General features: G+C 44.0%; 1 protein-coding gene across 7 annotated transcripts in view; it reads left to right on the plus strand.

Moving 5' to 3' along the window:
* Positions 1–1,132: 1,132 nt before the first annotated feature.
* The window catches only part of LOC134563408 (protein FAM13A-like), a 116,011-nt gene continuing 91,506 nt past the window's right edge, over positions 1,133–25,637 (plus strand). For 2 of the 7 annotated variants that reach the window (XR_010083363.1, XM_063421316.1), the window contains exons 1-2: positions 1,137–2,504; positions 16,495–16,536. Coding sequence is in view for 4 of the 7 variants with exons in the window: in XM_063421316.1 (XP_063277386.1) it covers positions 2,467–2,504; positions 16,495–16,536 (80 nt within the window). In the remaining 3 variants the exon portion in view is untranslated. Of the gene's footprint in view, positions 2,505–16,494; positions 16,537–25,637 lie in introns of all 7 variants that reach the window. The other 5 variants (XM_063421318.1, XM_063421319.1, XM_063421320.1 and 2 more) reach the window with 4 other exon arrangements.

A 25,637-nucleotide genomic window follows, 5' to 3' on the forward strand; every position in this document is an offset into this window, starting at 1 on the left:
AGCAGAACAGGCCTGTGCTGAGGCAATGGGCAGAAGCATTTACTAATGCACTTCTTCCAGTCAGCCAGCTGACAGGAGCAGATATTAAACAGTTCAGGGTACTGAAGCAAAGCCACGGCTCAATTGAGCCCCATGTCTCTACTCCATGCCACTGCTTTCTGAGGCTGCAGCTGCCCACTGCTCTTGATTTTGACAGAAAATGCCCCTGCCTCCTGCTGGCAAAGGTCAGGATCTGTTTGGCATCCTTGTGAAATTTCTGATACCCTCTGCTAACCTGGGAGTGTTGGCTGCTTCTCCAGAAAGCTGATGGGCTCATGTTTAGTTTGCATGACCTACATCTCTATGGAAGTGTTAAACATACAGGTGCTAAGCTCCTGCCACAGCTTTCTTCCAAGCCAGCACTAATCCTCACTAGAGTTGAACCAGGAGGTATTTCCAATATTGACTTGAGTTTTTGAAAATGGACATGTGCCATGATGTTTGTACCACCTAAAGTGTTGAAAAGACACTCTTAGGCCTCTTTATAAGATTAGGATCGTCCCCTTCCCCATCACACAAAGTATGCAGTGTGATAACATTGTTCACAGGCAGGGCAGCAGCTGTTTCTGTCCGATGTTGGAAATGGAAAGCAATTCTTCAGGCCTTCTGGACAGAGGAGCTGCAAAGGTGAAAAGTAAAACTCTGGGTATGCTCCTTCAGTAGCCATTAAACGTTTTGGTGCAAGACTTTAGTGATTTTATGCTGTTCATTTTCCAAGGCTGCTATGTCCTGGTAAGTGACACACCCCTTGTATGGTTCTTTTGCTACCACTCTTTCCAGCCCCAAACTTCTACCCAATAAAATGGTGTGATCTGTTGTTTCAGAGCAATATTTGGTCAGCAACCACAGATGTAGAAGCAGGGGTGCTTGAGAATAGCCCACTGGGAACATGAGTTTGGCTCTGCAGTTGTCTCTTCAATTATTAAGGGAAGAAGAGCTCTCTGCAGTGGGTCAGATTTGGGTGGCAAACTACAGCACAAACCTTTCAAACCGCGGTAGTATCTACTGCAACACGAAGAGATCAAGTTCAAAGGTTGTGCCAGCCCTACTGAAAAGAACAGGGCATATGCCTTTATTAATATTCAGCTCTATATTAAAGTGATCAGCTCATTATTAAAGTCATCAGCAGGACTGCAGAGTCCAAAGTCCTTTTCGCTGCTGTGGTGATCCGAAGGAGCAGGTGCTGCAGCAGGTCTCCACTCAGCTGCCCACAGTAGATGCCGGGTCCGTGTCTCCATAGGAACACCTAGAAGCTCTCTCCGGCCCACCATCAGGAGGTAGGGTGGATGAGCAGTCTGCTGTAGGAGTGGGCGGAGTCAGCTCCTTGCCCTCATGGATAAACTTCGAGAGTTTCCCCTTCTGTGCTTAATTCACGTCAGCTGGCTGGTTCCCATTCCATCCAAACTCCTCATAGGTCATGGTGAATCTTCAAACCAGGTCAGGGGGTGCATCCACTTCGTGCTCGGCTAGGGCACTAATTCTCCTCTGACGCCTCTAGCTTCTTGTCTTGGGGTGCAGTTTCCCTAAAAAAATCCTCCCAGGATCCACCAGGGTGGTTTTATCTGCATATACAAATGCATATGCATTTGTCCTGGTCGTAGCCGAGGTTACTCCTGCTGATGAGGTAGTTACAAAGGACAATAGGGCTATCTAGGTGTGGGCAGCTTCTTTTCACATTTCAGTTAGGTAGGGAAAAGTTGCCAGGCAACTTTCCTTCAGGGCAGCTGTCCCTGCTCAGACTGGCTGGGGTGTGGGAGGGGGTTACTCTAGCCAGGAGAGGGTCAGTTGTGGGGTGGTGTGGGTTTTTTTGGGTTTTTTTTGGTTTTTTTTGTTTTTTTCGTTCCTAACACTACTAGACACCGATCCATGGTAAAGGTGTGTGAGGGCAGAGCCAGAGCAGCCCCGCGAGGATGTCGTGGGGCTTTGCGGGGGTCTGGGTGCCCGGGACACCGCGCCTGACCTTCCCGGAGCGGAGCTGGCGCCGCTGCGGACGTGGCTGGGGAGCTCGGGAGAGACTACATTGCACCCTGGGGGATTTTAGAAAGAAGGGCGGTGCGTTATAATTACTGAAAGGGATACAGAAGACCTTGTGGAGTCTTTCTGTTGAAAGGAGCTATTAGCCCTCAGCTTGTGGCATCTTTTGCAGGCCCAGAACCAGCTGGACATCAGAAGCCGCTTCTGGTTAACCTGTGCCTGCCGAGCCCGGTGGGGCGAGCAGGGACAGGGGCCGTGGCGGGTGTCGCAGCTGGGGGGCCGGGCCAGGGCACTCGGTGTTGGGGCGGGCCATCGTCAGCCGCCAACCCGGGCCCGGCGGCCCCTTCGCCCCTCCCCGGGGCCGGGCGCTCCCCGCGGCGAGGCGCTGGCGGCGCTGGAGGCGCTGAGGGCCCGGCGAGAGGCGCGGCGGGCAGCTGGGCGGGCAGCGGCTCCATGGCCAGCATAGCGTGCGAGGTGATGCCCCTGCAGAGGTACGTGCCCAGCCGGGGCAAGCCCGGGACCCAGCGCGGGGCTACTGCCGGGCTGTCCAGCGCGGGGGAGCCGGGACTCGGACCCCGCCTGGGAGCGGGCATGCCCGCTCGGGAGTGGGGATACCCGCCCCGGCGTCGGGGCAGTGCTACAAGTAGGGCTGTTAGCGGGTCTCCGGGGGCGGGGGATTTCTGGCGTCCTCGGGCGGAGAGGAGGATTCGATGTAGCGCCCCGAAATCCACACAGCGCTCTCGTGCGGAGTGGGAGTAGGTGTAGACGGACCCCGACCAGCCCTGGGTCTTCGCCGGCTCCATGCACCCGGGCAAACCCGAGCCCTCCGCGGGCTGCCCGCGGGGGGCCGTACTGCGGTACGGGAGCGCGGCCGGGCTGCCCCTGCGCACAGCTCACCTCCGGCTGGCAGCTCACACACCCAGTCTGTCGCAGCATGGGCGAGAGGTTTAGTTTTCGGAGGAAAAAGGCTGGATGTTTTCAGGATGCCGACGCACACCTCCCTTCAGCACCAGCTGTGAGAAAGTACCTGTGCTGGCATGTGCTCCTGCCACACTATGGCAGGGACAGCTGCAGTCAAGCTTCTGAAATGGCAGGGCGCAGACCCACTGCGGGGAGGAGTGTACACAGCCCTTTCACTGGGTCATCAAATTCTTATTTTTATTTTTACTACTGATTCAGTTCTCAAAATTAAGCAGTCCATATCTCCCCTAGTAGTATTTGAATGGCCTGAATATCAATCTTTCTGTAATCTATAAAACAGTAAATAAAAAAATTACCATGCCGTTTCAGCACTGCGGTGGTGCTGTTTCAGCAGAAGCTGCAGAGTTGCTGCTTACTTGAACACAATAATATAGTAACTGAAATTGCTGCCCAAACTGTTATTACCTTGATAAAGTGCAGGGTCCTCTTGGGGTAGATGTGGAGAAAGTCTCTTTGGCACTATTGCATTCATGGGGTTCCATGCTGATGACTGCAGAGAAACAGAATATAGTTTGAATGTCTTAAAAAAGTGGTCACAGTGCATCATTTCTATTTGAAGGACTAGTCTCACATAATATTTTTAACCTTTCTGTTCCCAAGGATCTCACTGTCTTAGCAGTGGTCAGAACAAGTGGTTGTTATACTCTTGACTCTTCACCCCAGAGGAAGATAGGTTTCACAGGCTGGCTCTAATTAGACTCTGTTGTTTCAAGGACTTTCAATCAGTTAGAGATGCAGTCAGCACTTCAAAAATGAGGCATTTTCTTCAAACTCCATTAAGCCATAAGCATGATACAGAATTGTTTTGAGTTTTTCAGTTAAAATAATTCAGGAAATTCTGGCTTCTTTTCCATCTCCTTGATCTATTTTTAGTCTGTGTATACTGTACTTTTTAGCACATTGGGTTTTTTAGCACAGATTGTCAGATCCCTTTACAGTGGCATTCTCCAGGTTACATCTTTATTTCCCTGTTCTTCCCTCCCTTAGGGCAGAGTTTCGCTGGCTTTGAGCATTTTTTGTCAGCTTCAGGAAAGCTTATACCTTTAGTATTGGTACATACCAGCATGGGTAGCACTATGTGGTTGCTGTGTGGTGTGTAGGCTGATGTTGCTGTTCCAGCTGAGGGCATGGACCAATTGCAGTGCATGGTTCCTGTTATGGGTTTAATCAGAGTAGTGGCACCCTTCAGGTTCTGTGATTTAGGGCACTTGCCAAGCTGAAAGAATCTCTCTTTCCCTCTCAAGAAAGGTAATGAGCTGCCTGCAGTAATCATACTTGGTTCCCTTCCTGGGTGAGTGAACTTGCTCCTGCCCATCTCCTGCGGTGCCCTGCTCTGTGCTCTCTTTGGGGCCATGAGGCTGGTCATGCTGTGCCTGCCATGGAAACCTTCCTGTGCTGAAGCAATACAGATGTGTAGCTGGTGTGTAAAACTTGGGAGAGGGAGAAGAGCTCTGTGTCTACCAAGATATGTGTGAGCTGTGAGTTTGTCTTCCAGAAAATCATATAAAGTACTTACATAGAGTTATATGGACTATATGGTATCATCCTATATATAGATATCTGTGGAATGGCATGTGATGGGGTGTGGTGTCCTGCTGTGAAGGAGTGACAATGGGAATGTCAGGGTTATGTTTCATTGCATGGGAAGAGGTGGAAGGCCAAATGTGTTGAATCCTCACTGCAGTACGTACTATATTGCCCAAGCACTGTAGAAGGCACCGGTGAATGTCACATGGATTGCATTACTGATTTTCCAACAACTTATCCACAGTAATTGTCTCTTCTGTTGCTGTTAGGCTACCATCTTTTCAGAACAGCATTAGCTTACTTTGGTATCCCAGCTTCCTAGTTAGAGCATTACTAATGCTGTTAATGCATGTTTTAATTAATGTATTCTAGCTCAGTCTATTGCAGATCTAACAACAGCTGTGTAAAGCTGAAGCCTGTGGCTGCCTTTGCCAATCATATCTACCAGTTTCTGCAGGAGATAAGAAAGGCAGGTACACACTTGGGCCTTGTTTGTGATCGGTGGCCTCTGTTGCTTAACAAGTCAAGGTAGTGGAAGAGTGAAGCCATCACAAATATTTTTAGCAAGTGCATCTGAAAGCAGTAGGTTATGTGACTAACCTGTACAGCAGCAGTTGTCTGCATGGGCAGTCTCACTTGCAGTTACCAGGATTGTTTGATTTACCCTACTTGTTGGTTTGCTTGGGATCTTTCACAAATACCCAGCAGTTTAGCCTGAGAACACTGCTGTATTCCACCATCTTTTTTTTTTCTTTTTTTTTTGGGGGGGGGGGCGGAGGGAGGAGGGGATGGCTGCTGTGTTCTCTTTATCACATTTGTGAACATTTTTGTGTGTAAAATTGTACTGTAAATAAGTCTGATCTTTTGGACTTTGCTATTACTTTCTATCCAAGGTACTGGGAGTGCTTGACAAGCTCTAATGAAGTATATTCTGGAATATGGATGTGAATTATGCTCTCTGAGAGTGGAGAGAACTTGAATCTAGTTTTTTCTTTGTTTGCTTTGGGTTTGGGTGGGTTTTTTTCTGGTGGAAGAATGAAGAGAAATTCAAACCTGTGGCTCTTCTTCAAGTCATAGCTTGTTAAAAAATGCTGTTTGAATTTTTTGTCTTCCAATCTCATACTTGACCCACAGCTGGGTACCCTGTCTTGTCACAGCTGTGACATGGTGAGTGTAGGAGCCTGTGGAAGCTCTTCCTTAGTACCACTAGGTACTAGGGTACTAGTAGGGTGGAAGGCTCTGACTAAAAGAGGAAATTGGTGTGGAAATTTTCTTTGGTGTTTGTCTCTGGGGTGTCCACCTGATTAAGCAAGAAAATATTAATATTTGACCAAAAACTAGCCTCTTAGATACCCTTATTTGAAGTGTGCAACCTTTTAACAAACAATCCTGTAACTGAAATCACTGGTTACCTAGTAACAGTTCTTGACCATTATAATGCAACAGGTATGTGTGTGTTATGCAACTTCACTGTTAAATTCTGAGAAGAGGTGAGACTTTGGCCGGTACATTCATTCCATCTCTTTCTGAGCCATTTTCTGGTTTTATCCTAGTGAGGACTGTTGCCAAACCACAAGTAAAAGAAAAGACACTTCCCCATCTTTCATAAGACCCAATTAGCTTAAGAAGTGAAACAACAAGAGCGAGCTGTTTAACATTGACGTCATTTTATAAAAGATAAACGTATTTGCAATCTAGGAGGATAGTAAGCAGAAAATAATTGCACAAAATTATGCTGTCAAGGGCTCCGGGATATTCAGGTATATATGTTAATATAAATGGAAAATCTGCCTCTTGCTCACAGTGGCATTTAATCAACAAGAAGTTCTGCTCACTTCAGCTTGCCATGGGATATCCTATACTTCCCTGATCTCTGATGTTGCTTTGAAGTAGGAGGTGTGCAAAAAACCTTCAGTATACTTTATTTCCTATTCAGGTAACATGCTTCAATCTCAGTGCCCCCGCACACTGCATGCACAGTTATGCCTATGGATAGTGCAGTGTAATTTAGTTGAGAGATCTTTAGGAAAAACATGCTGAAGAAACAGCTCTAAGGGAGATGATGGGATCCTTTGGAATTGTCCTGGTTTAGGGCAAATTTGGGAGAAAAACCTCCAAAGGGGCCCTCTCTCCCCACCCCAGAAAGCAAACCCACGTGACCCCTCCCCCAAACGGTTCGAGAAAGACTTCCTCTGAGAGAAGTGGAAAGAAACCTGTTTATTGATAGGCAGAGCACTCCCCAGCAAAATAAATTGAGCAATACCAGATGACAGATTCAGAAAAGGTCTCTCCTGTAAGTGGTCGCTCTGTTCTCAGTCCCTCTGGCGCTGGGAAAAGCTGCTGCGCAGGGTAGGCCCCGGTGGGTCTCAGGTGCAAGCCCCCAGCGCTGCCTCAGATCTCCAGTCCAGAGCAGGTTCGAGCAGTTCCAGGAAAAGCAGAGAAAACAGTCCTGTGAAGCTTTTGTGCCTCAGCTAGCTAAACTAACTAATGAAAAAGAAAAGGAAAAAAAAAAAAATCTCTCCGTGCCCACCACTGCTGTTTGTGTAGCAGACAACACTCCAGGCCAGAATGTGGAGGAGGGAGTACAGTCTGTGAAAACAAACCGTGCTTCTCCCCCGCTCCTCTGCTCCCAGACCCAGTCTTACAGGCACAGAATGCAATATCCAGCACAAACCCAACAGACGATTGTGGATACAAACATCATAATGTCACCCTAGGACAGGAATTTAGTGTTTAAACCAATCCACCTTTACCCAAGTAATTGGAGATATTTTGCGTAGTATGATATTTTGCAGAATATGTGAGTTCAGAGTAAAGAAGCTGGATTGTCAGCCTTGGATTTTGACATGCGGCTCATTTTCTGAGTAGCTTACTTAAGTTTCAGTGGTATGCATGGTTAGGTATAAGCACAACTATTGTGAATACTGGAGATAAATATCTGAAACAACATGTTATGTTTTTGACTTATTAAAGTTACTCTTCAATGAAAATGGAAATGTTGGCCTGGAAATAACTCTCACAGGAAAATAGCTGTTAAGCATTTTTTTTTTAAACAGTGCATATATGGCATTCCCTCCTCCCCCTCTGTTTAAGGATATAGAGCAAGGGTGGCATTGCTCAAGGATTGATGGTAGGTCCTGACTTTAATGATGACCGTTGTATCACCACAGTGTTATGACATTAGATTAAATTTATGGTTAATCTTGCACCAAGGATGGTATTATTCTTTCTTCTTTTGCATAATGTACCTCAGTATTTATTTGAAGGAAGTTTATTTTGAAGGATTTATTTGAAGGCAAAAGCTTGTGTTGCCTGCTATTTCTCATTTGTAAAAACATTGCCTTTTGCCCACTGCTGTGAAGCACAAGCTATGAGTAAATAGCTCTGTTCAGAAAATAAGCATGCAATAAATTTTCATGAGATGTTTCAATCTTGCATTTTTGCGACATTGAAGTAATTTTTATGGGGAAATGACTTGGATGGCTGAAGAAGTGCTGAAAAATTAGTGAATGAGACCTTCAGCAAAAAGCACTACTGTGGCCTCAAGATCAATGTTTCCTTGAAGATATTTTTAGTGTTGTTGGTGTTGAATGTCATAATAAGTAAATTATAAATAATTGTAAATAAGTAAATTAATAAATAATGTTGTTAAAATCTTCAGTAGTTGCAAAAATTTTGCCTTTTAATCCAAGGAGACATAGGTGTTCTAAATGATGAAAAGAAAACAAAAGGGACATAAGTTTGAAGCCTTAAGATGTCACCCAAACTTAGCCTTCCTTCTCCTCCCCTCAAAACATGCATTAACGTCTGATATCATTAGTAATTTGATGTCACTGAATTTTTTGTTGCCTCTTTGTTTGATTGCATCAAAAATAAAAGCATCTATTCCTTTGTGTTAAAAAAGTTTTCTCACTAAAAAACAACAACTATGTTTCTTTTGAAGTCAAGAATTTCTGTGGTAGAATAGAAGGTGAGCCATTCCCATATCCAGCATTTGAGGTCAGAACAAACAGAGCCTCTGGCAAGGCATTAGGAAAACATGACCTTGGGTGAGCAGCAAGACCCTGCCAGTGTCTAGACCCTTCATCTCCGGTGCAAAATGTTGACCCATGAGTCAAAGTACATTTTCATAATTGTAAAAAAAAAAAAGAAAACAATCCAACAACAAACAAACAAACAAAAAACCCCCACAAAACCCAAAGCCAAAATCCAGAGTATTTTTTTTTTAAATTTCATCAACTAAATGTCCCATTTAAGTTTTGAGAAGAGATGTGGAGTAAGAAAGCAGCAGTAGCTTTGTAATGGAGATTCCAGTGCCAGGAAGCTAAGACAGAAGAACTGCTGCTGATTAAGTGCAAATAAAACAAGGATGAAGGACCCTGAGCCACTCTCTGACTTGCAGTGGAAGCTCAGGCCAGTGAGGAGAGGGCTGAGACAGGGATATTCCTTATGCACGTAAATAAATTGGGAACTTTACATCTAAATGAGTGCTCTACAACAGGCTCAGCAGCTCCCTTATTCTGCCTGAAGGGCAAGATGGTTTAAAGGTTGGACTTGATCTGAGAGGTCTTTTTCACCCTCAACAATTCTATGGTTCTATGAGATGTCAGAAAAAAAAAAAGGAACCATGATTGCCTGTTAAAGAATGTGAGGGGTGAATGTAACATTGCCTGTAACATTCCTGTTGAAAAAGAGGGAGGCAAAAAAGGATAACTCTCCCTCTGTAATGGCAATTCATCATTTAACAGTTAGACTTCACCAGGCTTTCCTATTTCCTTCTTCAAGGGCAGAAAGAATGTGCCTGAAAATCCCAAGATATGCTAAACTAACTGGTGGGCTAAACTGGTGTTCCTTCCAGTCTGACAGACTTTTTATTAGCTCAGTGGTGGTCACAAACATACATAATATTACCTCTTTACCCGTGAAATAGACAGAACAAGTTTGGTTTGCTGGGGGTTTTTATGTTTGTTTTGGTTGTGTTATTTTTTTTCTTTAGTTTGGCTGGTATTTGTTTTGGTTTTTAGCAATGTCTTGGTTTGAAAGACAGGTATCTGCTAGGAAGGGGGCAGGACTTCCTTAGAGATGGGGAATTCAAATCCTCTCCCTCCAAATTATTCTAATTTAGAAAATTAAAGGGGCTTTCAGGCAGAGGTATGGGAATAGGAATAACAGTTCTTTACTAGTATATATGACAAAACAAACAAACAACAACTACAGCATTATTAATAAACAGAACCAGGAACCTCGAGGGCTTTCTTTCACAAAAGCCCAGGGCAATTTCATCTCAGTGCCCCTGCAGGACTCCGAGAGGCCAAGCTGGAAGGGTGGAAAGTCCCGGGCTGGTGGATGAGATCAGATGCACTGCGCTGGTAGCTGGAGCAGCAGGGATGTCTCGGCAGGGCTGGGCAGTGCAGGGCTACAGAGTAGCAGGAAAGCCTCAAAGCTTAGAAGAAGCAGCGGCGGTGGGGGGGGGAGGGCCAGAGAAAGCGAGCTCAGGATTCCTGGGTACACAAGCAGATGACAGTAGATTTCCCAGGACGAGGCGGAGTGATGACCGTGAACTCTTCCTGCAGCGAGGGGCAGCTTGACCATCCTCCTCGATGCTGAGAGCGAGAGAGGGCAACTGCCCCCCTAGCTCTGTCTTTTACCTTTCCCAAAGCTTGCATTATCTCCCCTCTGAGAGAAGCTCCCTGAGACCCAAAACAATAGGTGTAGCCTTGTGCTGCCATCTCCTTTGACTACTCCCTTTGTTCTGGTTAAGCACTGTCATTAAGTTTTCCTAGCAACTTATGGGAAAAAATTCTGTAAGTGAAAAAGAGGCAAATCTAACCCCCAACAAGCAAGAAGGATGTTGTCAGGTAATTTCCCAAGTATTTAATGGAAGCTAATAATTTCTGTTTAATCCCTGGATTTAGGGGAGCTATTTATATGCTTGAAAAAAAAAGAGACTGCTGTATTTTGCACCCACCTGATTGGCCAGGTAATTAGTGATAGTTGAATAAATAACTGGAGTTTTTTGAAGTTATTTCATGCTTTCTGGACATAAAGCATATGTAAATCTGGACAAAACTTTGAGGATAAAAACCCAACCAAACAAAAAGACCCAAAATTTAAAGTTACTGCTAAGCCTCATTGTCTAATGGATAAGTTCTCTGCTGGGCAAGGTAGAAATTTAGATTTTTATGATTTTCTCAAAAGTCTGGATTTCATATGAGTTAGCTTTGAGGTCTTCATCCCAGATTCAGCTACTGCTCATTTGCTACATATGTGAAACTCTGAATCACTATTGAGTAAGAGAGGTTTTTCACAGCTACAGTTATTACCAACCATGTGAAATCTTGAAAACTTGATGACCTAAATAAAACTTACTTGGTTTCTGACTTCTGTAAGAGCTTCTTTCTCTGCTATTCCAGGCTAATGGGCTTAAAATATTTGTTTCTCCTCAGTTCCTTTGTATGGGTGTATAAATTTTTGCACAGTTAGAAAACTTGCTTGAACTTAAGAGTCATCCAGTTGCACTTGCTGTGGAAGAAAGGGAAGGAAATGCTAGAGGACTCAGAGTCCTGGCTGAATACTACTTTTCCATCTGCTGTCAAAACAAATATTGGGAGCATAAATGCAAAAGATTATTTGGACTTTTTCCGTATGATTATGCTGCTTTGATTTGGAAGTTAATTACTAAGCTTTGAAATTAGGAGGGGTGTTTGTGATGGAAAAGAAGGTATGTTTGGCGTGGCTTCGGCAACTGCCACTTGTGCATAAAGCAACATTTGGTGTTGTCATTTGAAGTTGCATTAATGCACAGAAATCTTGATGGCACCGTGAACTTTCATTTATGTAAGAAAAGATTTTTCCTGTTTTCTGTCCACTACTTGGACTTGTTTGCATTGAGATTACAAGTACAGCTATTAATGCAGTGAACTGAACACAGCAAAAAACTTCACCAGCAGCTTTGTGAGTTTCAAGTACTTTCTTTACACTTAAAATATTTATATATATATTCTGTAAGTGCCAAATAAAGTGATAGCATGCATGCAGGCTGGGAGATTGCATTGCCGTCAGGGGAGGGAGCCTGGTTCCTACCCATGTCTTTGTTGCAGGTTGTCTTCAGGGAAAGCAGTAATGGGCATTTCTGTGTTTCCACCAACTTTTTCTAGGCAGTCTGAAAGCTGTAGCAGTTTCTCACAAAGACTCTTCAGGTGCTGTTAGCCTCAGTTCATGGACAGGCACTCTTCACCTACTGTGCACTGTGCTGTGTTCTGCCAGGCTCTGGGAGTAGCAGCAGTTCTGGGCACTGCAGCTTGTTCAGGCTACTGAAGATGGGCTTGTGGAAGTGGCAGCAAGGTTTCCAGTAGCAGCTATGTTCCCGGTCTTCTTGGGGAGCTGCTGAAAGCTGTCCAGTCACTGTTGCCTTACAGAGGCGATGAAGTTTTGTCAGACGACATTGATTTCAGAGGCAATTTCTGTTCCTTCTGGTCTGTGGTGTTTGGTGTTACCCACTGTAATAAATGCTGAGCCAATTCCAAATTAATAAATGATTTTATTAATTTAAAAAAAAATAAATGGACAGAATTTTGGGTAAGCCAACAATCAAAGGATCAGTGTCGAGTCCCGGGATCGGCACTGGGTGAACCTTAGCTACGGCCTCTATCGCACCGCAGCTCCCCCTGTTCACGCTTTCAGTTCCATGAGCCCAGTTTTTATACAGTTCTTTTAGTGGGACAGAGCATTACTTCATGCTTTCTTTGTCTCCTCAGTTTTCCTTCATATTCATGGGGGTCCATCCTTGCCACTGGGTTGGTTGAATCAGCTTTCCTTCATATTCATGGGGATTCATCTTTGCTGTTTGGTCCGTTGAATAGTCCTTCGGTGGAGAGATGAATATTAGGTACAACTTCTGGGAATCGCGTATTGAGATGCATGTCCCTGATGGCGGGAGCGAGGCCCATCTCGGTGGTAATGGTTGGGTTGTTCACAATTCCATCTCTGGCGAGGACCCATCTTCCTCGGATCTTCTGTCCTTTTCTTTTGTAAATCCAGTTGTTCCCCAGTTCCCGGCAAGGTCATTCCCGAATCCGTCTACCCCTCCCCCCAGCCTTGTGTGATTTTACTGTTTATTCCAAAGGGCATTACTTGATTTATATTATACATACTTTATAAACACAAATTATCCCACATGATTTATCACACCCACAAATCAGTATTTTGGGATTCCCACATGTCATGGGTTAGCACTGGCCAGATGTTAATGCACCCATGAATATATGTTTTTTCCCTAACAACTACTGTGGGATGTGATCAGGAACAGAGCAGAGCAGGCTTAAATCTTGAAAACAAAAAAAACCCCAAAACTTTATTACATTACATAAGAACAGAGACAGAAAAACTCTTAAACACACACAGAGACAGAAATAAAAACTTCTCAGAACATTTCTTCTCTTCTCCCAGTTTCCACCCCCCACACATTACTCTCCATAGACCAAACCTTTGGGTTTTAAGTCAAACAATCACCACTCAAAAAAACCCCCAATCTTCAATTCAGCAAGGGAGAGAGGAGTCTCTCTCGCACCACAGACTGTTCCTCAGAAAACACGGGTCCACCCCTTATGTGTTTCCGTGTCACCCGTTGCACCGCCCGGAGAAGTCTGCCAGGGTGACACTCTCTTTTCCCTATGTCCAGCGCTCTCACCGCTGTCCATAGGCTGAAGCTGCATACAGGGCTCTTTTAAGGATGCTTGCATGCCGAGCTCTCCCCATTTTCCCCCTTGGGGCCAAGGGTTTCTTCTCTGAGGGCAGAGAGCACCACCACACCCTCTTCCTCTCTTCTCTGTTCACTCCACTGCAGCAAGTCAAGCTGGCCACATCCACCCCAAAATGCAGTTTATGTTCAAAAGAGTCTCAAGTTCAGTCTATGGCTAACATTATGCAAGAAAAGTTCAGCCCAAAAAGCCACTCTTCTCATTCTTTGCCCATCGTGTTCCTTCCACTCATGCTTTATCATATCGGTCCCAGGCTGCTTCCCTCTCTCCTCCGAAACTACTAGTCATCAGAATCAATGTCTAAGAAAAGTTTCTTTCTGCCAAGCAAGGGTTAACAGTTTCTAGCTTTCGGCAAGGCTGCAGGCTCAGGCACTCCCAGGCTGGGCAACTCCCACATGGCTGGGCATCTTCTCCCGGAGGGGAGGGGGGGGGTGAGCACACATGGAAGGCACTTCCACAGTTTTCCACCCCTCCATCCTGGATGGGGCAGCTCAGTTCCAGAGTCCTGTCCACTCTCTTCTCCCCCCCCAGGGCCCCAGCTTACTTTAGTTCCACCGCGTTGTTGGTGGAGGGTTAAAAATATAATTTCTAGATTGAGTAATGTATAGGGGAGGAAAGTAGAGAACGTACAACTGGAACTTGACGCAGCTAGCTGGGAACAAGCGTCAGTTTGGTAAACAGCTCCATGCTATTGTTTTAACCAAATCAAGTGTGGATCAGGGTAGAAGCGTAGGTATGATTTAAGATAGTAACTAAGGAATAGGATAATCAGTATCTAGGGGTGGGGGTTAGTTAACATGTGTATAATTTAAACTATAAAAATCACGAATCAACTCTGTATGCTTTGGACATCAGATTTGGGTGTATTATCACCCCGGTGTCCCGCGCGCTGGAATAAAGAACCGCATATGATCGCCTCTGTGTGGTTATATGTTTTCCTACGCTAACAGCGTGGTTGTCCTGAGCCCGGCCACGTGGCTTCCCCCTCCCCCACTCAGCCCAAAGCTGAACAGGGGAGAGGAGATGTTTCCATTGCTGAAACCGGAACCTAAAAGAGACCGAACCCCCCTGGAGTCCTGCTTTTAACTCTTTGTGTTCTCAGAGGCGTGTCCAAACCTCCGAGTGACCAATCTAGGTGCTAGCAGAAAAGCTGATCACTGATTGGCCTGCCCACATCCCCCTGGAAAATTTGACCTCCCCCTGCAACCACGACACCGCATCATGTGCTTTAAGGTCTTTTCTGTAGATGTCTATTTGTGAATCTTTCCATATTCTCGTTGGGGGGTTGAATCCCTGGGATTATTTCTCTGGAACACTGGCTTGCTTATCTGTCAGTCTGCCTTTTTAAATCCCTTGTATCTTGCCTCCTCCTGTATGCTCTGCTCCCCTTAGTGAATTTGGCATTCATTTTTGTGGATCTGTTATAACATTGGCTGGGTGTGAAATAAGCTGTGGTTAAAACTACCTCTGGCTCTGTACAGTGTGAGGGCAGGATGCTTAACTGCCTGCAGGCCAGTTTCAGCTCATCTTGCTGAGGGAGCTTCATGCTGGCTCCAATGGAAGCTGCAGAAAGTACCTGAGTACTTGATTTCCTAGTTGCAAATCCTACAGAGATGTTCCTTTTCCCTTTATCAAGTGTTTAGAGCAGCTTTTATAAGCAAATAAATAAAATCCTTCAAATTTCAAGAGACTGTGTGTGATTCTGTGTCCCAGCTCCTTCTTACCCTTGTGCCAGCACAGACACAATGAACTGGATCATATAAGTCACTTGCTAGGTAGTTATTTTGGGGCTGGGCCAGTTGACAACTAAAACACAACTAAACATTTTGTCAGGGGACCTCCATGCCAGGCAGTGGCAATCCCTGATCTCAAGCTGTTGGGGGTTACATTTGTTTGTTTTTCACTTACAGAATTTTTTCCCATAAGTTGCTAGGAGTCTTAACGACTGAGTGCTTGACTAAAACAAAGAAGTGGTCAAAGGAGAGGCAGCACCGGCTACACCTATTGTTTTTGGGTCTCTGGGAGTTTCCCTCAGAGGGGGGAGATAATGCGAGTTTTGGGGGAAGGAAAAGACAGGGTTGGAGGCAGCTTCGCTCTCTTGCTCTGGGCATCGGAGAGAACAGTCAGGCTGTTGTTTGCTGCAAGGAGAGTTCACGGTCACCTCTCTGTCCCATCCTGAGAAATCTACAATCATCTGCTCGGGTGCCCAGGAATTCTGAGCTTGCCTTCTCCTGCCCTGCTTGGCCAGCCCTGCCCCCACCGCTGCTGCTTCCTCAGCAATGCTTTGAGGCTTTCTGCTACCCTGTGGCCCTGCACTGCCCTGCCCTGCCGGGACATCCCTGCCATTCCAGCTACCACCACAGAGCTTCTGATCTCATCCACCAGCCCGGGACTTTCCATCGTTCCAGCTTGGTCTCTCAGAGTCCCGCAGTGGCACCAAGATCAAACTGCCCCTGGCTTTGTGAAAGAAAGCCCGTGAGGTTCCTGGTTCTGTTTATTAATAATGCTGTTGTTGTTGTTTGTTTGGTTTTTTTTGTCATGCATACCAGTAAAGAACTGTTATTCCTATCCCATACCTCTGCCTGAAAGCCCCTTTAATTTTCTAAATTAGAATAATTTGGAGGGAGGGGATTTGAATTCGCCATCTCTAGGGAGGTCCCATCCCTCCCTGGCAGATACCTGTCTTTCAAACCAACACACAAGCCTACAGAAATTTCATTCAAATAAACTTTCCACAGGAGTGATAAAAGTGGGGAATACGTAGTTTCATGCATACATCTATGGCCATGGCTGTTTCTTTGGCTACTCAAGATGTCATTTGTTTTTTTTTTCCCCGAGTTTGGCTTTAATAGGCAGATTGTTTAATTTTGGAGCAGCAGACAGCAAAGGACTCTCTTGCTTTTCATAGCAAAATGCTTTATTGTTGCTATGGGAATAGCCCTAGCACTGTTGCAGAGTCAGAATGACTCTTGGCTGTCTAGCAGGAGATCTGTTACGCCACGTTTGTTGACACCGAGAAATGAGTTGGATTGCCAGGATTTAAGGAAAGTAACTTAAAGCTTTCTTCCATGTGTCAACCAGAGGACAAAATAGACTTAAGTGTTAACTCTGTAATGGGTGGAATTTCACTTTTGTTATCTCTGCTTTTTAAGAGTGAGTATCTTAAGCTGCAAATACAAGACAGCTGCATACTAACTTAATGTTTTGTTTTCAGCTCCCAAGAAGATGAGCGGCCTATGTCACCCTTCTATGTGAGGTATTTACTCGGTTGTTTTAATTTCTTTTTCTGTGTGGGATTGACTTGTTATTGGAATTAAATGTGGGGAGGGGTTCAGAAGTGCTGAACAGACTGTAATCAAAGTGAGTATTAATTTTACATTTGTAATTATTTCTCAGTTAGTGGGATGAGTCTTTGTAGATACCATTTCTGTTGCATTTCTTTTGTATTTTAAGAGGAGGCCCAGGGTTTAAGGTCTTTATTACAAGATGGATGTGGTTTTCCTCTTTTCTTTGGTTTGTTACATAGCTTAGATGCCTGAGTAGCTTATCTGCACGTACAGGAGAGATTTTTGGTAGAGGATTTGAGGAACTGGCAGCATGTGCTGCTCAGAAAGAAACCAGGAACCAGATGGTGAGTAAGCAGCCCATCCAGTTCCCTGCTGCAGCCTAGAAAAGCAGGAGATTGCCTGGGTACCCAGCAAGCCCCACTGGAGGGAATGGTGCTCATGCTGCATTTAAACAAATTGTTTCTTGTTTTGCCAACTGGAGGGCAAAGTCATTGCTTGTAAAAAGGGTCTAATTCTGTTGACATCTATGAAAGTTTGCTCTGCTTGCTTCAGTAGCAGGCTCAGTTCCAGTGCTTTGATTTATACTTAGTGGAAGAACAGGAGCCAGAGCAATTACGTCTTGTGTTATGTAACGAAAAAAAGGGTATTCTGTTTCAATCTGTTGAAACCAGGTGGGGAGATTTTTTTTTCCTTTATCTCTTGTAACTCCGGGGGGGAGGAGGATGGATGCCTTCTGATAATAGCCCAGCTGTTAAAACCGGGTGGGGCAGTGTTTCTTATCTCTTCCACCACTGTCCACCCTCCAGAGAGAATATCTTCTGTTAATGGGCCATTAAGACTAACCAGTGACATGACACATTACATCATCCCATTGTGAGATGCACCACCCAGTGGGGAGGAGCCAACCATTCCCTACCCAGATAAAAATGGGGACCCAGGGACCCCAGGCATCCTCTTTTCCACTGGATTCTCAGAGGAAGACCGGACTCATCTCACCACCACTACAAGATCATCTCTACTCCAACAGAACCACATCTGCCACTCCAGGAGGACTTATTTGGACTGCTTCCAACACCCTGGCCGACCGGGTGTCAGGTTGTATTCCTGACTCCGTCAGGGTTTTCTAGAGCTTTTGTTTGTTTGCTTGCTTGCTTTTTTTTTTTTTGTACTACTGCATTTGCATTTTTAATATTCCTAGTAAAGAACTGTTACTCCTATTCCCTTATTTTTTGCCTGAAAGCTCCTAATCGCAAAATTTTAATAATGGAGGGAGGAGTTTTTACATTCTCCATTCCAAGGGAATCTCCAGTTTTCCCTGACAGATACCTGTCTTTCCAAACTAAGACAAATTAACAATGAAGGGCTGCAGAGGAGGAAAGGCCAGATATTATAATTGGGTTGTTTGATCTCTACAGAGTTTAAACAAATAATAAGAAATCCCAGTGGTGCTTTTAGTGAGAACAGTGATAATGGAAATTCTTGCAGTGATGTCTGAATTTTTTAAATCTCTGGCATATATTCCTGTTTAGCTTTGTAGCCTGGGTTTTTTCTTGAAGAATTTTTCTAATGTGAAGTATAGAAAGAGTGCACTTAATGCATACTGTACAGAAATGTGTGTCAGGGAATTGTTCATGGACTAGACTGGTTGCACGATCCTGTTTGCCTTCCTGTTGATGCACCGTCATTCCCTGCAATCTGTTTGTGTGCGTGTTGCCAAGCTGTGGCTCAAAACCTCCAAATGGTCAAAGGAGATTCTGCCTTTACCTTCAGGAGATTATTTTTTAGCTGCATACATACATTCCCCTGTCTCAAATTTTCCCTAATTTAAATCCTCATCCTGTCTTTCCATTGAAAATTGTCTGCCCCTTTGTTTTTCTTTCTGGCTAAATGTGACCTTCAAATTAATTTAGGTTTTCATTACATTTCCATCCGTCTTATTGCTCAAAACTGTCCTTCCAAGCCCTTTCCTGGATTATAGAAAAATGATCCATGAAGGAGATTCTCTTTGGCTGACCTTGTCAAGATCACCAATGAGAGATGGGGAGCAAGGAGTGGACCTGAGAAAACAGATATCAAAGCAGGACATTCCTGAGAGGAAGGGAGCAAATTTGAACATCTTAAGTAGAGATGTAGGCTTATGAGGGAGGAGAACAAAGAATGAGTGTGTCCACAGAAATGAAGGGATGGGTTTCCATGGGAATATGTCTTGCAAATAGGAAGGGAACAGTCAGGAATAAACACATAGCTGGGAAGTAAAGAAATGGCTGGTAGGAGTAGAGAGGGAGCTGCACACCTTGACATACAGGCTTCCTGCCAAAGCCCATGTCTTTTGTAACATGGCTGGGATACAGTTACTTGTAAATAAAGGGAACAGCTTGTAAGTCTTGCTTCTGTTGGTAACACATCAGAAATGTGTCCTCCTGAGGTCAGTTGCCAAGTGCAGTTAGTTTGGCAGGAGAGCTGGTGCTGGCTGGGCAACTCCTGGTGCTTCAACAACTGAGAACTTGAGTGGGTGGCCAGCTTTTTCTGTGTAACTTCGAATGTTCTAATTGTTGCCCCAGAGGCTGTGCATGACAAATGTAAGAATTGCATTTCACACATGGGCCAGGAAGGGGAGACTGTCTGCTTTAGCTCTCTGATGGTCAAATGTTGGCCGGGGCATCAGCCAGAGTCAAGACAGCACTCAGTATGACTTAAAGATCTTGCTCGTTTATTCAGCTATTTGACGTACATTTATACTGTACTAAGCATATCATGCACTTAACTCTGAACATCATTGTTTAAACCATAGTGTTCACGTGTCCTTGCAGTATACATAATTGGTTCAGAATCTCTGTCCACGAGGCTAAATGCTGCAAATCTTCCCTAACTTATGGTCAATGCATCCTGTCTAGCATCCTGTTACAGCTATTGTTCCAAGCTTTACTTCCTCCTTATCCCATCTAAGGAATGGTTCAAGGACGTTTCATCTTCTACTCATCCCTTAAGCTAAGAGCAGGATTGTGCACATGTCCCTGCTTTTCCAGCCATGCATCCACAGTCAAATCTATTTCTGTTGCTACCAGCCACACTTACATAGTTTGAAATACTGCTCAAGTAATCCTTCAGGTGCATCATGAATGTTTGGGTATGGAGCAGTCACTGCTGTGTTTATACAGTAGTTCCATATAGATAATTATACAACAAGTTAAGTAAGTGGGATCAAGAGCTCTTTAGCTTCCAAACACTGCATAATACTTTGCTCTTGCTAGACAGAAGGAACATTGTGTTCCTCTGTTCTGGTTTAACCCCAGCCAGCAACCAGCTGCTTTGCTCACTCCCCCACCAGCAGGATTTGGTAGAGAACTGGAATGTAAGAGCTGGAAAACTCATGGCTTGAGATAAAGACAGGTTAATAGGAAAGAGCCATGCACACAAGCAAAGCAGAACAAGGAATTCATTCTGTGCTTCCCGTGGGCAGGCAGGTGTTCAGCCGTTTCCAGAGAGCAGAGCCTTGTCACATGTAATGGTTTCTTGGGAAGACAGATGTCATCAATCTGAATGTCCCCCCCCCGTCCTCCTTCTTCCCCCCACTCTAAATACTGAGCATGATGTCATATGGTCTGGAATATCCCTTTGGTCAGTTTGGGTTACCTGGCCTGGCTGTGTCTCCTCCCAGCCTCCCATGCACCCCTAAATTCCCTGCCAGTACAAAAACCAGAAAAGGTCTTGGCTGTGTGTAAGCCCAGCTCAGCAATAACACAAACATCTCTTTATTTATCAACCCCGTGTTCAGCACAAATCCAAAACACAGCTCCATACCAGCCAATGGGAAGAAAGTTAACTCTACCCCAGCCAAAACCAGCACACCCTCCATAAAGCTGTTTCAATAGGATCAAATCAGAGACTTGATTATTCTGTGCTGTACCATGTCAGCTAACAATGGAGATGTTTCCCTGCATGCTGTTTTCAACAATAAGACAAGTGCTGAAGGTCTTAACTTTTAAGTCAGAACTGTCAGAATGCCACCAATAAATATCCTGTTTCATTTTAAGAAACAACTCGTTTGTTGGGTTTTTTTTTCTTTTGATAGTGGGAAAGTCAAGACTTTACAACCACTGCTACTTTGTAAGGGAATAAACAGTCTATAACAGCATGAGAGTAAGCAATTCTCTTGAGTTGGAAAGACAGGTATCTGTCAGGGAAAACTGGAGTTTCCCTTGGAATGGAGAATGTAAAACCCCCTCCCTCCAAATTATTACAATTTTGCAATTAGGAGCTTTCAGGCAAAAATATGGGAATAGGAATAACAGTTCTTTACTAGGAATATTAAAAATGCAAATGCAGTAGTACAAAAAGAAAAACCCAAAAAACAAGCAAGCAAACAAACAGACAAAAGTCCTAGAAAACCCTGACAGAGCCAGGAATACAACCTGACACCCTGTCAGCCAGGGTGTTGGAAGCAGTCCAAATAAGTCCTCCTGGAGTGGCAGATGTGGTTCTGTTGGAGTAGAGGTGATCCTGTAGACAGGATTCAGTGGTGGTGAGATGAGTCCGGTCTTCCTCTGAGAATCCAGTGGAAAAGAGGATGCCTGGGGTCCCTGGGTCCCCATTTTTATCTGGGTAGGGAATGGTTGGCTCCTCCCCACTGGGTGGTGCATCTCACAATGGGATGATGTAATGTGTCATGTCACTGGTTAGTCTTAATGGCCCATTAACAGAAGATATTCCCCCCCCAGAGTGGACAGTTGATGAAAGAGATAAGAAACACTGCCCCACCTGGTTTTAACAGATGGCCTATTGTCAGAAGGCATCCACCCTCCTCCCCCCCGGAGTTACAAGTGATAAAGGAAAAAAAAAAAAAAAAAAGATCCCCCAACTGCTTTCTACAGATGAAATAGAGAACACTTTTTTTTTGTTACATAACCCAAGACAGCAGTAAATGAGACAAAATGTGTCATGGTTTTTAAAGAGTGGTGACACTAGTACAACCACATTATTAAGAGACTTTCCAGAAAGAGGAAGAAAAGCAGTATACCTAATCTGTCTGATGTCACTAAAATGTTTTATATCATGCCATGTATATGGAAAAAGTGGGCATGAGTACTAAACTTAAAGATGGACAGGGAGGAGGTGAGACCTATAAATGTTACTGGTAGGAGAGGAAGCGAATTTCTGCCAGAGATCCTTAAATGCTATGAACTTCTTTTCCTTAATAGTCACTAGCATAATAAAGTCAAATCATGTTCATTAATAGAGCTTACAGCTGAAATTTAGGAGGGTGAATGTGTTGGCTGTGTCCTCTGGGACAAAATAAGTGACAGTGAGATATTATATAGAGTGAGATATATAGATATATTTATAAATTATCTCACTATCATATACATATGATATTTTATATATATTTATAAAGGTAAGCATCAAATTTAAGATATATACTATAAAAATAATAGCATAAGTAGTTAAGTTATATACCTGAGGTCTAATAATGAAAATCTTTGCCATAAAAGGAGAGTTCCTCACATTTGGAAATGCCAGGGAAAAAAAAGATGTGAACATACTTGTTCATGGAGGGATGAAAGGGAGGCATGGGATGAAAATACTCAAGTTGAAGTAATCACGTGACAGTGGATATATAAAGGAAGTATTTTCAGTACACTTAGAAGTTTGGATACCCCTGTACAGGCGACAAGTAAAGCCTTACACAGTTTCAAGTCACTCATGTTCCAATTGCTTTAGGTTTATGAAGATGATTAAAGAAATTGGAAGACCGTTATAAGATGGAGACGAGCATGGAGGTCCTAGCTACCATAAGAAATTAACCAGAGTACACATATTCCCCCTGAGTTTTAGACAGAGAGGGGAGGATGTTTATGTTAAATAACAATACTGATACCAGAGAGAATGTGTACAAATAGTTTAATTATATATTTGGGCAGAAAATTATTAATTTCGTAGCTGGAGCCCTCACTCATTTGGGATAATAAGGATGATGTCAGCTTGACCAGTTTGAGAGACCTGGGGTTTGAATCCATTCACGTACTGCTGACCAGAATTATCCTCTCCTTTTCTGTAGTCCTTGATTAGATAATTTGTTAGCTCAGCTGTGCTCAGTACCAGGCAAGAAGATTTCTCTACAGTTAGAAGTAGAGGAAAACCTTGCTAGGTGATTGATTGTTCCAGGGAGTCATGCCTGAAGGGTGTTTATGTTCCAAAACCTTTTGTAACAAAACCTGGTGGTAAAGGGAGTTGAGACTGTTAAAAAGTGCTCCTTGTACTGCTCCTTGTATAATTCTTTAGTAAGACTGTGAACACCAGCTGTACTGGGTAATCAGTACTGAGAAACATTTGGCAGTTTTGGGTAATGAAGCAGCATCTGGCAGCAGCAAGTCCCTGTAAGCACAATTCCACTCCACATGTGCAATGAGTTTTCAGAAGACAGGGAATCTTCAGGCATGCTTTGTGCTGGTGTATGTGCCTTAGATGTGACATTAGTCATGTAGATGCTTTCAGAGGAGCTCTCTGATGGGTACGTCCTGAGATAAGCCAGAGTGGTATTACAGGGGAGAAAAGCAAAAGCTTTGTAGTGTGGAGCTTCCTTGTTAACATACAGAGCATTAGACTGAAATTGTGTGAGACCTGACATCACAAGCAGTGCCAAAGATTGCATTAAATACACATGAGTGCAGGGCAAGGCATTAGACAGTTTTGCCTGGTTCTTTTCCTAGAATTACTTCTGTGGGCATTATTCAGTACAACTGACTGTTTCTCCTTTCAACAGTTTTTATTTGAGACAACTCTTTAAATAATGCAGGTCAAGTATTCTTACCCTGAAGTTTATTGGGTGAGATGTTTTATGCTGTTTGTTCTCAGGTCAGTTTCATGAAGAAACCAGAAAACTTTGCTCTGGGTTTCACACACGCTCAGAAATTTGCTTGACCACCACACTGGACACTTCTCCCTCCATGGGATGTGCCATAAAAGAGGTCCTAAGTGCACAGGAGTGCTGGGCCCCATCACAAATCATGATTACATTCTGTGGTGCGGGTTCATGTCCATCAGACCTGCACTGGCTGAAAGTAAACACCAGGCCACCGGGTGCCCAGCTACCATGCAGGTCTAAGGCTCCCTGAAGATTATTTCCCTGCTCTGCAGGAGAGCCTGCACAGACACAGCCATGCAAATTCACCAAGCTGAATCATGTGGTCTCTATGAATTCCCTATAGGGTTGTCTCTGCTTCAAGCAGTAGGTGTGAGTGTGCATCTGTCATAAAGGAGGTGCAAGTGAAAAACATTAGGAATCCCAGGTAAAGTTGCTTTTAGTGGGGTTAGTTTTCTGTGTAGTAACAAAGTAGTATAAAAAATAATTTACCACATTTAAAGGAAGTATAATTTGAGCTGAGCTTGTGAAAGTGTGAAGGTGCTGAGAAAATAATGAAAGCATGTCCTCTGTGTGATGGGACATCCCAGTAACTAAGAGCATACATCTTTTGTTTTTAAACTCATTTCAAAATATGATGGCATATTTTGTATGCCATCACAACACATCTCTTTGAAAGTGTGTCAAATAAAGTAGTTGTCTCAAAATGGATCCCACGTGAGTTTGCAGTATTGCATGTCACAGTGTGGAGAGTGGATAGCATTTAGACCATATAAATATCTATGAATAGGAACTTCCTAGATCAGAGATTGAAATACTGTATTCAGGAGGACTTTAGAAATTTCCCATCTGTTATGTCAAAGCCATTTAAACATCTTCAACTTTGCTGGAATAGCAAAATGGTAAAAAGTTTGTGCATCTATTGGGGCTTTCTTACTATTGTGCTTGGCTTTTCAAAAAGCAAAAACAAGAACAAAAGCCACCTTTGCTTCCCGAATAAAGCAGATGGACTGTAAAAACATCTCAACAACAGGTGGCTTTAGAACTAGACTGCAAGTATAGCTTATGAATTAGGCCATTAGGTATTGTCAAGAATTAATTAAATGACTTCATAAATAAAAACCCCATCTGGGAAAACACTATGCCAGTATGTCAGTTTCCTAGTTTGCTCTGTTTGATGTTTTCTCTTTGCTCTTTTTGTCTAAACACTAAGATATTTTGCTCAATAGTGGCTTGAATTAAAGAAATCAGGAGAAGGGGCATTGATATCCAACTCATTGATATCCAACATCTGCTATCACAAGATGCCCAATGCAGACCAGACAAGGTGCGAGCATTGCATGAGATAATTCTCACTCCAGTGCACATCTTTTAAACTTAGGGAGTACTAGTTAGGGGGAGCAGGTGAGATTTAATGGTGATGGAAAATACCACCTTCTCGTCCTTGAGGCTGAAACAGAAGAAAGGAGGCCATGTGGTAAGAGTTTGCCTTACATGTGAAGTAAGACATTATCCAGAGCTGATAGAGCACCTCTGAAAGTGAGCAAAAGACTTGGGTAAACAAGTTAGACAAAACTGGGAAGTGCTAGAGGTCAGACTTCCCAAAAGGAAAAGCATGAGGGTCATAAGAAACCAGTTCAAAAGTTCATAGCACTTTAAAACAGTTGTGTGCCTTTATGCAGGTTTTCTGGCCAGCTTTCTGAAAGTAAAAGGCCCCCAGCACTGGGAAACTGTCCTGCTGCCTTCAGTCACCTGGGGAGAATCTGTCATTTCGATAAAAAGTTGCTATTTCTCAGCGTGATCTAGCAACAGCAGCTGCATAATCTAATAAAGATAATCTAGCTGTGGAGATAATTGACTGTATGTATCAGTGAAATGGAGCAGATGTGAGGAGAAAATAATTAACTGAAGCAGAACATGAGTTCCCATTGTCCGGATGATTTACTGAGCAAGGCAGCTGCCTGCATAGGTGAGCATGACAAGAGGGCTCTTCTAGGCATAGCTTGCCCTGCCTGCTCCACATAAATCCAACAGCAGAGCCACTTCTGCCACCCAAGAAGTTTGGAAAAGCCTGCAGGATACACCCTGCCTGCCTGGTTGCTTGTCTGGGCTCTGAAATCCTTACAGGGTGGTGTCTTTGCCTGAGTGTGCCAATGTGCTCTTGCACTGCCTGTTCTGTCCTACAGCAGGCTCAAATCCTAAACCCACTCT

Source organism: Prinia subflava, chromosome W, assembly GCF_021018805.1.
Source record: "Prinia subflava isolate CZ2003 ecotype Zambia chromosome W, Cam_Psub_1.2, whole genome shotgun sequence".
Classification (NCBI taxonomy): Eukaryota; Metazoa; Chordata; class Aves; order Passeriformes; family Cisticolidae; genus Prinia; species Prinia subflava.